A 14,563-nucleotide genomic window follows, 5' to 3' on the forward strand; every position below is an offset into this window, starting at 1 on the left:
TCCCACCACTGGTTTTGGTTTGCAAATCTGGCTGCCACCACAACGGCTATAAAATGCTTTCGACACATGAATTGAAGGGATTGTCCTCCCTCCCCCACCATAAAATGCTTTAGGGGCATTTTAGCGGTTTATAACGGCTATTTTTTTATTGTTTCGTGTAGGTTGGCGAGGTGTCTTCACACTATGGACTGCGGTATTGAGGGCCGCGAACCTCCTCCAAGATGGCGCTCGACTCCCGCCTTTCCCCTCCCCCACCCCAGTCGAAGCAGTTCTCTTTGTCTGCTGCGGCAAAGCGGCGCCGCATTGCTGACAAGGGCGGGAAAGTAGGTCGCTGGTGCCACGCCCACTTTTCTCCCGGCGACCAGGACCATCTACTGAGGCTGTTGGGGAAGAAGTTGTTAACCAATCAGCTTGCGAGAGGCGAATAGGGGCGGCTTGTTGCCCTTACCAACCTATCGCGCTGGTCTTCGTTCACCCAATCACGTCTTTCTTTTTGTCACTCATGGGTTCACGTGACAGCGAACAGAAGTGGGGGGCTTTTTTCCTCGCAGTGACTTTCACTACCCCACCTCTTTTTTTCCGTTATGAATATTTAATTAGAAGCTAACCAATGGGAAGCTTTCATTCTGATTACCTCAAGCCTCCGGAGCTTGCGGAGTGAAGAGTTGAGGCCATTTTACAAAACGAATTGATCTGCATATTCATAAAGTAGGCGGTCCTCATAGAAGGTATATAAGCGGAAGCGCGCGCAAACCGCCCCGTAGTTCGCGTTGGGACTTCGAGGGTTATACTTTGAACTGTACCGCCGCTAAACTACACCGGTAAGGGGGGTCGCGCGTGGTGGTCATAAAGGAAAAGTGTACGAGAAGAATGATGTAAATAGGCGCGAAATGAAGGAAGTTGGAAAACAAATGTTAATTAATATGAGGGGGCAGGCGGTCAACATACGGTAAATGTAAAATATAGGTTATTTAAGTGCGAGATTTTTTTTTCTTAGCTGGTAGCGAGTTAGATGTGAACTGCGGAAAAGACAAAATGGTTTCCAACCGGCTTTTCGGACAAACCTCAAAATGGCGCCTGAAAGGAAGAATGATGGATAACGAAAGCGCATGCGCGGAACAGCGGCCCGGGGAGGAACGATCTATTTTGTCTGCGCATGCGCTTCAATTACCGCGCGCCCTCTTCTGGAGTAGCTGGTTCCCGGCGCGCATGCGCGGAAATGATAACTGTAGGATACCTATTTTTATTTTTCTGTACAATATATATGACGCATGACTAAACGCTCTCCGTTATTGCAGCTTTCACATGGAATATTTCAATATATTAACATTTGTATGTGTAGCCTGTATCGATCGCCAATTTTATTTAAGGACAAATAGCTTCATTTCCCCAAGTTTTAATATTTTTGACACGTTAGTGCATTGCAATTTTTTAATAAATCGATCATACGAGTACCTCAAGTAAACTTAAAATGTGCTTATAGCTACAGAACTACGTGTTGCTTTAAAAAGGGCCAAAACAAGGAAAACGAATAAAAAAATACATGGTGTAGCTTGCCTCTCATTTTACACAGAACATTTATATATTTTTTATTTGCTTATCCACGATTTAAATACAAATCATTCAGTTGCTGAAGATAATAGGAATTATTTTTGTATGAATCTGAGCAAAATTGTACTTGAATCTTTGATTTAACCGAAAATGAAACACTTGTTTACTGGGCTTTGATTTCAAAGCAATATGCTTTTGGTATGTCTGTCCCTTGGTGAATACTAAGATTGACTTTGATTTCTTTTACAGAAAAAATGGCATCTGATGAGGGAAAATTATTTGTTGGTGGACTCAGTTTTGACACCAATGAACAATCACTTGAGCAAGTTTTTTCTAAATATGGACAGATATCTGAAGGTAAAAAAAAAGCCCCAATCTCTTCTTATTTATACTACTGGAAGTTTATAGCAGATGGTTTTTCTTTTGAGAATACAAGAGTCCCTACAGAAATTTTGTTTTCATAGTGGTATTTGCCACATGGAATTTTTATGGAAATAAAATTAACACACTTTAATTACACCATCTTCTCTTCCCTATAGTTGTTGTTGTAAAAGACAGAGAAACCCAGAGATCCAGAGGGTTTGGCTTTGTAACTTTTGAGAACATTGATGATGCAAAAGATGCGATGATGGCCATGAATGGGAAGGTGAGGAATTCTTACTCGCTTTTAGCAAGCAAGGGAGATAACATGCTGTTTGATGAACAGATCCATAGACTTTGTGATTAGTTAATTTATTTATGGGATTTGTATGCCGCCCTATCTCCCAAAGGACTCAGGGCGGCTAACAATGATAAAAATACAAAATACAAACATTAAAAGGTATTAAATTATCCCATAAATAGTCCAATTAAAAACAATAAAACAAAATTAAGAAACCTTCCTTCCATCGGTCCAGGTCAGCCTGTTGAAAATAATGTTTCATATTTTTAATATTGATAAAACCCTGTTTACCACATAGGTAATTTTTGTAAATGACTGATTCATAATCATTGCCATTTGATATCAAGACTAGTATTAGTAAAAGATTATTATTAAACCTTCTGCATAAGGGATGTATGAAGCATTGTTAATTTGAAGTTTAATTTTTTTTTAGTCTGTTGATGGCCGCCAGATCAGAGTTGATCAAGCAGGCAAGTCCTCTGAAAACCGGTCTCGTGGATATAGAGGGGGATCAGCTGGAGGCAGAGGCTTTTTCCGTGGAGGCCGAGGTAGAGGTCGTGGATTCTCCAGAGGTGAGTTTCCGTTCTCCAGTAATTTGTAGCATCTGTTTATAGAGGTGGTTGAATTTATTTCAACATTTGCATTGTTCTCTCTTCCAGGTACTGGAGACAGAGGTTATGGGGGCAGCAGATTTGAATCTAGAAGTGGGGGATACAGTGGATCTAGAGACTATTATGGAAGCAGGTATGTGCAAGCAAGACACCTGAGAAGTGAGATGCAATGTAATGTGGAATCCTGTGTGCTTTGTAGTTAATTGATATGCTTAGTTGAACCTGTTGCCTTCTGTCTATTTTAGCAGAAGTCAAGGAAGCTATGGAGACAGGCCTTCCGGAGGGTCCTATAGAGACAGTTATGACAGTTACGGTAAGTCTTAAATCATGAGGGAAGGCGGATGTGCTGACATGGGAATGTGTGGAGCTACTCTTGATCTTGCAGTGACAACCTTGGAAATACTTGTAAGGTTTGCTTGGAGCTTTTGCTGGCAGCCTTTCTCTGCCCATGAGAGAGGCACCACTCCTTTGGCAGGCCCTAAGCACTTTTGCCACGGAAAAGCAAAAAATCCTCATTAATGCATGTGTAGCTCTAGTGGATCCAAAGGCAAAGCATCTATAAGTAGTTTTCTGAAGCTGAAAAGAACACCCAGAATCCTCAAGGCCAGAAGGAAAAAGAATACAAAATGGGTGGGACAAGAGATAGCAAGCTAGTGTTTGAAGTGCTTGGCAAACAAGTAGGGGAGGAAAAATTGCTGGAACTTGTCTGTGCTTCAAGTGCCTTTACAACTCTGCCTGCTTCTTGTCCTCAGCTACACACAACGAATAAAAAACCTTCCTGGCTCAAGATCGTCCTTCCATTGGCTGTATTTATAAAGATTTTTGGAGCTTCGCTGAAATCGTTCTTGTGTAGTCATCTCCTTTGTATTCTCACTTTTGTAGTAAACTCGCAATTCTGATCTTGTCAATAACACAGCCTTGACAGCTTCTAATATGTAATGGTCTGTTCAGACTCAAAGAAAGCGCTGGGTTTTTCTCGAGTGTTTTAATTTTTTTAAAAAACACAAGATTTTAGTTCATTTGTGAGCAAAGGCGTGTATGTGTGTTTTACTTTTTTGTGTGGTTTTTTTAAAAAAAAAAACAACCCGGAAGGTTTGGGGCCCCATATCTGTTTTTCTTTTGAGCAAGAAAGGACCTTGATTGTTCAGTAGAAGCTGAGCAAGCTGTGAACTTTTTTGTTAAGTGCATCGTTTTGTTAAAAATTTAATCGACCTTTAGTGTAGCAAGGTACTGTAGCCTGGGTATGAATTTTAAAAGGCAACCCACCTTGATATATCTAAAGAAAAACTTTTGTTTGTATGTTCAGCCTGCATTAAGAGACTTTAACTTGTATGGCATAAAATTTAACCCAGAGAGAGACTGCAGATTTTACCACCCAAAAAGGGTTCATGGAAAAAAATGTTTGTTTCTATTGTCCTTTTTTTACTGAAAGAAAGTATGCCTAATTCAATTGTTGTAACTTTGAAGTGGTGAAAAAGGATTTCTTGTACAGTTTACTTTGGCTTCACGAAGCCTATTAAAAGTCCATCTGAAAAAAAATCTGCTTGAAATCTTACATCTTGCTGCACAACACAAGTCTGGATGAACTGAAACTGTACGGTTAGATAGGAACGAAAGTAGTAAGTGGAAAGCTATAACAGGGAGAGAATCAGGCCCCAGATTTTTTAGAAACCAAAATGTAAGCAATGCTGTAATTTATCAGGCCTCCTAATGACATCAAGCAGTTTGAGAATGATTGAAAACAAAGGTGTACTGGAAGGACATCACAAATAATTTTGCCCTTAAAGAGCAGTCGCTAAGCTTTGGCTGGAATTACTTCAAACTTTGAAAGGAGAAGTGAATTTCACTCATTTGCTATTTAATATGCTGTTAGCAAAGTTAGGTTAAATAAGACTGATAGCTCCATACTAATTAAGCGAGCTTGTTGAGAACCAGCCTAACATTTAGCTAGCCCATCATGGAGTCTCTTGTTAACTGGGTCAGCTGCCACTAGTCCAACAGTGTTCCAAGGCCAATAATTGTGACCTAATTTAGCTAGCTTTGTCGTTGCCTTTAAAGTTCTAAGAATTTTCTGCTAGCATATGGAAAACTGCAGTGCCTTGGCGAAAAAGAAGTGTTGTGCCTCCAACAGAGAGAACCTCTGAGACGAAAGCTGCTCTCTTGGCTAGTTCATATGTGGGGATAGTCCTGTAATTCGAGGTAACTCTTTTCCTCATGTCCGCATCCTTCCTCCTGTTGAGAGCTCATATATATACATATATATATATAATTTATTTTTTTGGAAAGTCTTAACCTATGTGAATTGCATTTTTTTTTCTGCCAACCTTGTTCAGCTAAAGCATTTTTTAAATTTTTTAAAATTCTTACAAATGAGTCTTTGACTTTTATGGCATAACTGCTGTGGGTCAGAAGGGGGCATAAGTGCAGCCAGTAGGATTAGATGAAAGAATGGGGAGCTGATTTCTGCTCATCTCCGGAGATTCTTAAGACTTAAAAGTCACGTAACCGTAATGATGTTTGCCATCTTGTTTGCCTTTTAACTTTTTCCCCATAGCCCACACTGTTCCTAAGCAGCCATTATCAGCCGTGACTAACTGCTTTTTGAGGGATCAGGTGCCATTGGCCGGTCCGAGGGAAGCGTCTTGGAACAGTTGGCCCAAGCTGGGCTCTTTGTGTTACCTTTGTGGAAACCCTTTGTAGAAAACGCTGCTTGTCTTGTTGAAAGGGTGGGCAGGATAGAAATTGTAGCATTTGCTCTGTGGATACAATATTTTGTAACACAAGTTTGTCTTGACAGGTTGATGGAAGAAATGGACGCTTGAGCTGGAAATGGATGTTTCAACGCTGAGGACCAAAGTCTTAACTGAAACCATCAGCTTTGCACAAACAGGTATTGGTCCTCTGCGAGGTTTCTGTGCCTCCTTGGTTGCTATGGCAGAAATCTCTGGGAAGTGGCTGCCTGACTTGGCTACCTTTAAAGGGAAAGAAAGCCCTCCCTAAATTTCAGTTCCAAAGCAAAATTCATTGAATTTTTAACAATGACGTTAGAATCAGATTTTAATACTTTCTTTTTTGCTCAAATCTTTCAGCTGCATGTTTCTTGGAAGAGGATCGACCAGGATCATGGCAATTCTGAAGGAAAACAGGATTGTGAATTGGAATGCTCTGAATGACCCAAGAGGACATGTACAAAACTTAATAAAACAATAGGGCTAAAGATGGGTAGTGTGAATGTGTATACCTTAAAATAGTAATTGTGAGGATAACATTTGAGGAAATAATTCTCTGCCGCCTTCCATGAAAGCTAGATGGGTAACTCATTTCTTCAGTCCAATCCACCTCGCCACCTAGGGTGGTTGTGGGAGAAATAGGAACATGTTTGTCACTGAATTATTTAGAAGGGTGGCTTTAAAAACCAAATATTTGCTACTGAATAGAAATGGAACATATTTTTCCTACCCATTCATTGATTGGGGAGAGCAAACAAGTCCTGCAAGTGCCCTTTCCTTAGAGTTGACAATCTTCCGAACAGACAGCATGCTGCAGTTAGTAGCCCATTTTACAGTAATAAAACAACTTTTCCCTCTAGTTTAACAAGGTTAGGACGCTGAGCTTGTCGATCTGAAGGTCGGCAGTTTGGCAGGTCGAATCCCGAGTGCCGCGTAGCAGAGTGAGCGCCTGTTACTCGTCCCAGCTTCTGCCAACCTAGCAGTTTGAAAGCACGTAAAAATGCAAGTAGAAAAATAGGGACCGCTACGGTGGGAAGGTAACAGCGCTCCGTGCGCCTTTGGCGTCTAGTCATACCGGCCACATGACCACGGAGACGTCCTCGGACAAGCGCTGGGTCTTCGGCTTTGAAACGGAGATGAGCACCGACCCCTAGAGTCGGAAACGACTGGCACGCATGTGCGGGGGAACCTTTACCTTTAATTTTATTGAAAGATACTCCTATTAATACAGAATTAAGTCAAAGTGTTTTTGGTTTAGTTTATAACTTCTCTAGTACATTAAATTGAAGTTACTTCTCATTGCTTGTTTCTGCAGAAGAGTTGAGCGTTCTGCAGTTTACAGAGCTTTAGCTTTTTTTAAAAAAAAAATCCTATGTCCAAGTCATTCCCCACATTTTAAGATTGCAGAAAGCTACCCCTCATGTTTGTGGGAACCCACAATAAGAGTACTGCTCAGCAAAGGCTTTGGGATGTGGGCTTTGAAAGAGCCCCTTCCCTGAACAGGTTTAAACACTCGGCAGCATATGAAATCAGCCAATCTGCTCCTTTAAGCAAAGCTTGCTCAGCCTCAATGAAGTTGCACAACAGGTGGACACAAGCAATCTACCAGGATGCTAGTTTGCCCCTGTGAAATGAGCTGCAGAACTAAGTCCCAACAGATGGGGGTGCTATTTCTGCAGCTTCTGATTAAAGGTTATAGGAAATGGGCAAGCTGGTTGGGGAGGGGGAAAAAGCCATTTGTCAGCAAATCAAAGGGTAAATTTCCTTTTGTGGGGTCAAGCTTTGTGATGCTGAAGCTTGCATAGTGTTTCCATGAGGCCGTTGGTTTCAATTGTATAACGGTTTGGAATTGCCGGTCAATGTAAGCTTACTGATAAGAGAGCAAGCTGTTCAGAGGACTTCAACCTTGTATATAATGTTTTGCCCATTCCTACTTGATCTTGAAGTTAAGCAGATTGGCTTAGATGTGCAGTTTCCAAATGTTAAGATTTAATAACGACCTGAAAAATTGCTCTAGTACCTTGTTAGTTGCAAATTCGTGTCCAATCCATCGCAATCCCATGGACAACGTTCCTCCAGTCCAGGCCTTCCTGTCCTCTACCATCTTCTGGAGTCCATTTAGGCTGATGACTACTGCTTCAGTGACTCCATCCAGCCACCTCATTCTCTCTTGTCCCCTTCTCTTGCCCTCAACCTTTCCCAGCATTAGGCTCTTCTCCAGTGAGTCCCATTAGGTGGCCAAAGGATTTGAGTTTTAGCTTTAGGATCTGGCCTTCTAAAGAGCAGTCAGGGTGGATCTCCTCTAGGACTGACCGGTTTGATCGCCTTGCAGTCCAAGGGACTCACAGGAATCTTCTCCAGCACCATAGTTCAAAGGCCTCAATTCTTTGGCGCTCAGCCTTTCCTATGGTCCAACTTTCACAGCCATGCTGGTACCTTACTAGTTGCAGAAAGGCAATCCCTGGATGGTCCTTTTATTTTCTCGCTTCTAAATAAGAAATTCCCTGCTGCTTATTTGAAAAATTTCCCCATTCCAAATTCTGCAGAATTCATTTTTTTTTAAATAAACCATCTCAGATTTCCTGTAGGACAGATGTTAGGAGGATTACTGGGGCTGGTGTTAAAATATCTAGAAGGGGTTTGGGGCTTAAAGCCAAATCATTGCCCTATATTTTTAGCCTGCCAATTATTTAGCCCATCTAAATCCTAAAAAAATCTGCAAGTGTCTTAATTCCTTGAAAAAGAAGCTTTTTGTGTGCGCAGCTCATCCATGGAAGGTTTTCCCATTTAGTACATGTTTCCAGAGATGATTGACAAAGGGATCCAAGGAGACAAAGCCCTTAAACTGGATTTAGTAGCTTCTCCCATTCCAATGTGTTTCTTGGATGCTGATCTGTATCATTCCTGCAATCAATGTTGTGGGCTCCTCCAACAGATTGTAGTGCCCCTGAGTATTTCAGTCAAGAGGCACATTTGAGTATGTGACACACTTTCACTAAATAACTGCAGGTGTACGTGGTCACAAAAGCACATTTATGAGGAGACCAATGATTTATTTCATTCTCTACCAGTTTGGTTTTTCTCCCTTTTTCTGGATAGGTGGGCTGGACATGTGTCCAAATTCATCCTATTGTACCAATTCTAATTTTCCACTAGTGCTTCCTTTGGGGCCCAGAAGCATATTTTTATTTTTATTTTATTTTAATTCCATTTATATCCCGCCCTTCTCCGCTTACAAGCTTAGCAGTAGCCTTCATTCTATGTATATGCCTGCTTATTAGGGTTTTCATATACCCCCCAAGCAGCATTATTACAAAGTCAGCTTAATTGCCCCCCAACAATCTGGGTCCTCATTTTACCTACCTCGGAAGGATGGAAGGCTGAGTCAACCTTGAGCCTGGTGGGACTCGAACCTGCACTAATGGCAGGCAGCTGGTGTTACTTAAGGAGGCATTAGCCCACTCCTCCACCAAGGCTCTTTGCATCTTTAAGCTTTAAGCTTTCAACTCCCATGGCAGATTGGAGAATTCTGGGAATTGAAATTCAAGCACTTGGCAACTGACTCATCTTTATGACCGTTGCAGCATCCCGTGTAACGATCCCCTTTTGCAATCTGACAAAGTCAATGACCAAACCGTATTCACTTGACAGCCATGTTACTAACTAAACAACTGCAGCGATTCCCTTAACAACGGTGGCAAGGAAGGTCATTAAATGGGGTAAAACTCCACTGGCAAGAGAAATGTTGGGCTCAACTGGTTGTAAGTCAAGGAGTACTACCCCGTGTCTTCCTGCCTTGTCGAGTACAAAACACAATGATTAAAGTGAGATACTTCTAACCAGCAGAGGGCGATGTTTAGCAAGAGATACCCTCGCTCCATTTCTGTTCAGAAAGGCCAGATGCTTAGAGAATCCGAATTAATGAGAAACAAACTCACCCCTCTGCGTGCTGAGTGCAAGAGATGAGCTGCAAATTATTCCCGCACCAGGCGAAAGGGAGGGGTGGCTTGTGCCTGACTGGCAAAGGCTTCTCCGTTTGCAGCTGGCCAGGTTCAGCTTCAGTAGATTGTTTTCCAGCTTTTTGTTAAAGACAGCGGCATGGCTTAACAGTAGCCACCATTTTCAAGAGAGAGATTTAAACAGCAACAAACAGTTGGTCTCTCTTCTCCGGATCAGAGCTGAATTCATGGTGTTGGCATTCACACACCTCGTCTCCCAGCTTTGGTTCCTCCCTGCATTTGGGAAGTCTTAAGTAAGCTCATATTCTTTTCCTGCTAGATGCAGGGTTTCCCAACCTTGGCCACTTTTTAAGATGTGTGGCCGGGGAATTCTGAGAGTTGAAGTCCACACCTCTTCAAGCAGCCAAGGTTGAGGGACGCTGCCGTAGGAGCTATTCTAAGCACAGAATTTCCCTTTCAGCAACCTGTGTTTTGCTGAATCTGTTCCACAACTTTCCTTTGGGACCGCTGCATCTTCTATTTTTGCCCATTCAAAACACAGGCGTATTTTCCATTCTTCCTCCCTCCTCGGCATTCAAAGGGTGCCGCAGAGGCAGCAAATGGAAATTCTGACAATCGGCAGAGGGCTTCTAAGCCCGGTAGATTCTTCTCCCACATGGAGAGAATGTCTGTTCTTTATTCTCTATTCAGGACCAATGGGATTATTCCGGTCCCTTGCCAGCGTCAACCCCAGGGACTGTCAGTTGAGAAGGGATCGGATTAATCAGCATTGATTAAATCGTGTCCTCCTCCACAGTCGTTCATTAAGGAGCACCGCCACAAGGAGCAGAAATTTGGTTGCTATCTATTACCGCTAGTCCTCAGCTTAATGCTGACAACTGAGTGCAAAATCTGTTGCTAAGCAAAAAACACAAGTGAGTTTTGCCCCATTTTATAACCATTCTGGCCGCAGTTTGTAAGTGAATCACTGCAATTTTTAAACTAGCAACACAGTTGTTAAAGCGAATCTGGCTTCCCCATTGACTTTGTTTGTGAGAATATTGCCAAAGGTGATCACATGACCCCAGGACACTGCAACCGTCATAAATATGAGTCAGTTGCCAAGTGTCGGAATTTTGATCACATGACCATGGGGAGGCTGCAATGGTTGTAAGTGTGAAAAACGGTCATGAGTCAATTTTTTTCAGTGCCGTTGCAACTTTGAAGGGTCACTAAATGAACTGCTGTAAGTTGAGCACTACCTGTTTGTTTATTACGTTGACCTGCCACCTATCTTGTTTCCTTCCCGATTATTAAATTTATTTGCCATCCATCTCATTTCAAAGTGATTCTGGGCGGCTTACAGCATAAGCTGCATGAATAAATGCTTTCATAGATTTTTCTCCAAAAGCTGCACATTAAAAAAGAAATTAATGGGGAGGGGTGTTGTCTGCCCACAGTGGCAAGATGCAAATCAACGTCAAAGAGGGCCAAGTGTGAAGACCCCAGCTCTAAATTTTCTAACCAAAGGATAATCTATATTTTTTTTTGTAAGTTGCGAAGTCGTGTCCAACCCACCGCGACACTATGGACAACGTTCCTCCAGGCTTTCCTGTCCTCTACCATCTTCTGGAGTCCATTTAAGCTCACACCTACTGCTTCAGTGATTCCATCCAGCCACCTCATTCTCTGTCGTCCCCTTCTTCTCTTGCCCTCGATCTTTCCCAGCATTAGGCTCTTCTCCAGGGAGTCCTTCCTTCTCATTAGGTGGCCAAAGGATTTGAGTTTTAGCTTCAGGATCTGGCCTTCGAAAGAGCAGTCAGGGTTGATCTCCTCTTAAGACTGACCGGTTTGATCGCCTATATATTTAATCTATATTTACCCATCCTAATTGTCAGTTTAGGAGCTGGTGGTACTGCAAGACAGCCACCGGTCAGTAGATGGCGCCCAAGAGAAGACTGAAACTCTCCCCTGCCATCTGGTGGTAAAGCCCATTTTTGCAAATTGCCTAGGAAAACGCTTGCCTAGGAAAACGGATCGGAACCCTCCCCCCCCCCCCCCCCGGCAGCTGGCAGCCCTTCCTGAAAAAATCGGAGATTTAACACAATCACAACACTGGCCTTGTTTTTTGTTTTTTTTTAAATCACTTTACATAACCCCCCCCCTTATCCCGCCCTCTCATTTAAATTCCATCCGGGCCTGGTCCAATCAGAAACGGCTCATCGTCTCTGAATGGCACACCCGCCTCCGCGCGCCGCTCCCTCTCTCTCCCTCCCCCCCCCCCCGCGCTTCTGGCTTTTGTATGAAATTGTGGTCACGTGGCTCCCCCTCCGCGTTCTGAAGTGGGTGGGTCCCTGTTCATTCATAAATCCTCGGCCCCTCTTAAATCAAAATTAAGGTGTTTAAAGAGAGACGGAAAGGGGGACTTCCTTCCCCCAACACACACAAGAAAAAAAAAACCCTGCAACCTCCGCCGCTTCGCTTTTTGATCACACAAGGATCCACGAATTCGAATTAGGTGAGTCATTATTATTTTTTCCCCTTCCCTTCCCTTCCCTTCCCTTCCCTTCCCTTCCCTTCCCTTCCCTTCCTTATATCTAGCCTTTTTTTTTTTTGCAAATAACGATCTTTTTTCTCTTCCTTCTCTCTTGGTCTTTTGGCGAGGGGCGGAGGGCGGACGGAAGGGCTGTCATTTTTCTTCCTATTTTTTTTATTTAAAAAAAAAACAAATAATAGAGAGAGGGGGAGAAGAAAAAAAAAGAGGATTTCTTGCACGTAAGAAATCCACCCTAATGGATCTCGGGGTGGGTGAGTGGGAAAAGCGGCGGCGGCGGGGTGGGGTGTCCTCCTGTTCCTTGGATTTATTTTATTTTATTTTATTTAAAAAAAACTGCTTTCCTTGCATTTCCTTTGCTTGTTTGTTTCATGGGGGGGGGGTGGGAAGAGAAGAGAGACAGATCTGGAGCTTGTAGGAAACGGTGTGGCTGGAATTGGGAGCGGGGCGGGGGGGGTATATCTGTGTAAAATTTGCCAAGGGGGAGGGAGGAGATTTCCTTTTCTCCGATGCTCGCTCCGCTTGGTTTCTTCTGTCTCCTTCTCCCGGGGGGGGGGGGGGAAGGAAGGGAAAGAGAAGCGTACGATCCCCTCTTATTTTTTTTTATCTATCCGTTTTTCTCCCTTGCGATTTCCTTCGATCCCCCTCCCCTTCTCTTCCCTTCTCCCCACCGCCCCGCCGGGGGGGTCCAGTTAGGTTAGGTAGGAGGAGAGTCCGGATGCTAAATTGCATCTGGGGTCCCTCTTCCGAGGAGGAGGAGGAGGAGGAGGGGTGGGGTGGGCTCCCCCCCCGACGCGCTGAAACGGACGAATAATCTACATTTGGGGAGGTTAACCTGTTCCAGGCAATGCCAGCTGGGGAGGGGGGGGGGGGTTGGCAAGGGAGGCTGAGACGCGCGGATCCGTGCAGTGGATTTAATTTTAATTTAATAATATTTCTATACCGCCCTTCTCCCGAAGGACTCAGGGCGGTGAACAGGGCAAGGAATAAAAATACAGGATTACAAAAGTTAAAAAATAATGAAATACATGCCCATATACTAAAAATACATCTTAAAACCCCAATAAAATGACAATAACAACCCCCTTCCCCACGAGTCATGTTAAAACACCGGTCCGGGAAAGCTTGAACGCGGCTGCGGACTTTTGAGATCGAGCTGGGCTTGGTTACGGTCCGGGTTTTTTTTGGGGTGGGGTGGGGTGGGGTCTGTGTCGGGAGAAAGCGAATTGACGCTTCCGTGTACGAAATGGAAGTCATTCAACGGGTCGGGCTCCGGTGTCAACCCAGCCACGATGGGATTTCCATATGTTCCGTCCCTCTCCCGGGCAGGGATGGGGTTGCGGGGGTGGGGTGGGGTGGGCTGGGGGACACTTCTGGGGTCGAAATTGCAGCTGCTGTGGGCGGCAGCTGTCCTGGGGATGGGGTCTTAGGCGTGTTTAGTCGAGAGTAAAGCTTGGGACGATGGAACCGGGTAGCATAGAGCGACGGTGGGGAGAGAAAATGGGGAAAACCGGTTTAGGGGGGATGATCTTGGGGGGGTTTGCTCACCTCTATGCCCGCAGGATCGGCAACTCGGTCAAACCCCAGCTGGGGAGATCCCCCCCCCCTCCCCTCCCAAATTCCCCCATGCCTCCTGAGATCTTGTAATTGCTGTAGTCAAACATTTAATAGCTGCAAAAATATCCTGCTAGCAATTCTCTTTTTGTTGTTGGTAAAAAATCATACACACAACACACACACACACAAACATTTTGACTGCTCTTTTTGTGCATCCGCTGGGAGGTGAGTAGGAATGGAGGCTCCCCGGAGGGGGGAAAAAAACCAGATTTGGAACCCCCTTTTTGCAGCCCCAAAGAGTCTTAAAAACTCATCCATCCTTCCCTCTTCGTTCTTTACATTTCTTTATTTTTCCATCTTTTTTTTTATTCTGCTGGTTGGCTTCCTGGGCTGCCTTAACCAAAAACAACCCCCCAAAGTTAGAAATTTTTAATAATTTTAGTCAGGAATGATTAGGCATGCTTTTTAGCCAATTCTCTCCCAACGGAGACATGGCTCTTGAGCTTCTGTGGGCAAGGGCAGTCTACCTCCCAGCACCAGAGTCCTGGGAAATGAGCAATAGGGGGACATAGAAACTATTTTCATGTAGACTTGCGAAAGCTCTAGCTCTGATGGAATAAGATGTGACGAGGCTTGCATGCCATATAATGGGCTGTCTCCAATGGCTCTGTTGAGTCATTTACAAAACCTGGGGTGTCCTGTTTAGAAACGGTCTCCCTGCTTCTCCTGAGCAGATTTTGCTTTAAAGGACCCTCTTCTCTCTCCCCCCCCTCACCCCACCCGCAGTCTTGCCTCCAGGAGAACTCACTGTCCCTTTGACTACTTGGGTTCACACAACCTCTGGAAAGCCTCTTTACCATCTTATACCCCACAGATAAATGCTTTCCGGCTGTCGCATGCTGGCCTGCTTCAGGGAGTGTGCTGAATCCAAGGCCCCTGCCTCCTTTGAGCCTCACCAAGGG

The 14,563-nt window shown here is 44.0% G+C and overlaps 1 protein-coding gene across 6 annotated transcripts; it reads left to right on the forward strand.

Moving 5' to 3' along the window:
* The first annotated feature begins 667 nt into the window (after positions 1 to 667).
* Positions 668 to 6,044, forward strand: CIRBP (cold inducible RNA binding protein). 6 transcript variants are annotated; one of them, XM_083348623.1, is made up of 9 exons: positions 668 to 821; positions 1,801 to 1,908; positions 2,091 to 2,197; positions 2,646 to 2,784; positions 2,872 to 2,956; positions 3,069 to 3,136; positions 3,576 to 5,022; positions 5,621 to 5,713; positions 5,913 to 6,044. In XM_083348623.1, the coding sequence occupies exons 2-7, from the start codon at positions 1,806 to 1,808 to the stop codon at positions 3,590 to 3,592; spliced, it is 519 nt and encodes a 172-aa protein (XP_083204749.1). In that variant the 5' UTR covers positions 668 to 821; positions 1,801 to 1,805; the 3' UTR covers positions 3,593 to 5,022; positions 5,621 to 5,713; positions 5,913 to 6,044. The 6 variants fall into 6 exon arrangements, with proteins under 6 accessions (XP_083204749.1, XP_083204747.1, XP_083204751.1 ...); XM_083348621.1 differs by having other exon boundaries at positions 3,576 to 5,713; XM_083348625.1 differs by lacking the exon at positions 3,576 to 5,022.
* Positions 6,045 to 14,563: the final 8,519 nt, after the last annotated feature.

Source organism: Vipera ursinii, assembly GCF_947247035.1.
Source record: "Vipera ursinii genome assembly, chromosome: 1".
Classification (NCBI taxonomy): domain Eukaryota; kingdom Metazoa; phylum Chordata; class Lepidosauria; order Squamata; family Viperidae; genus Vipera; species Vipera ursinii.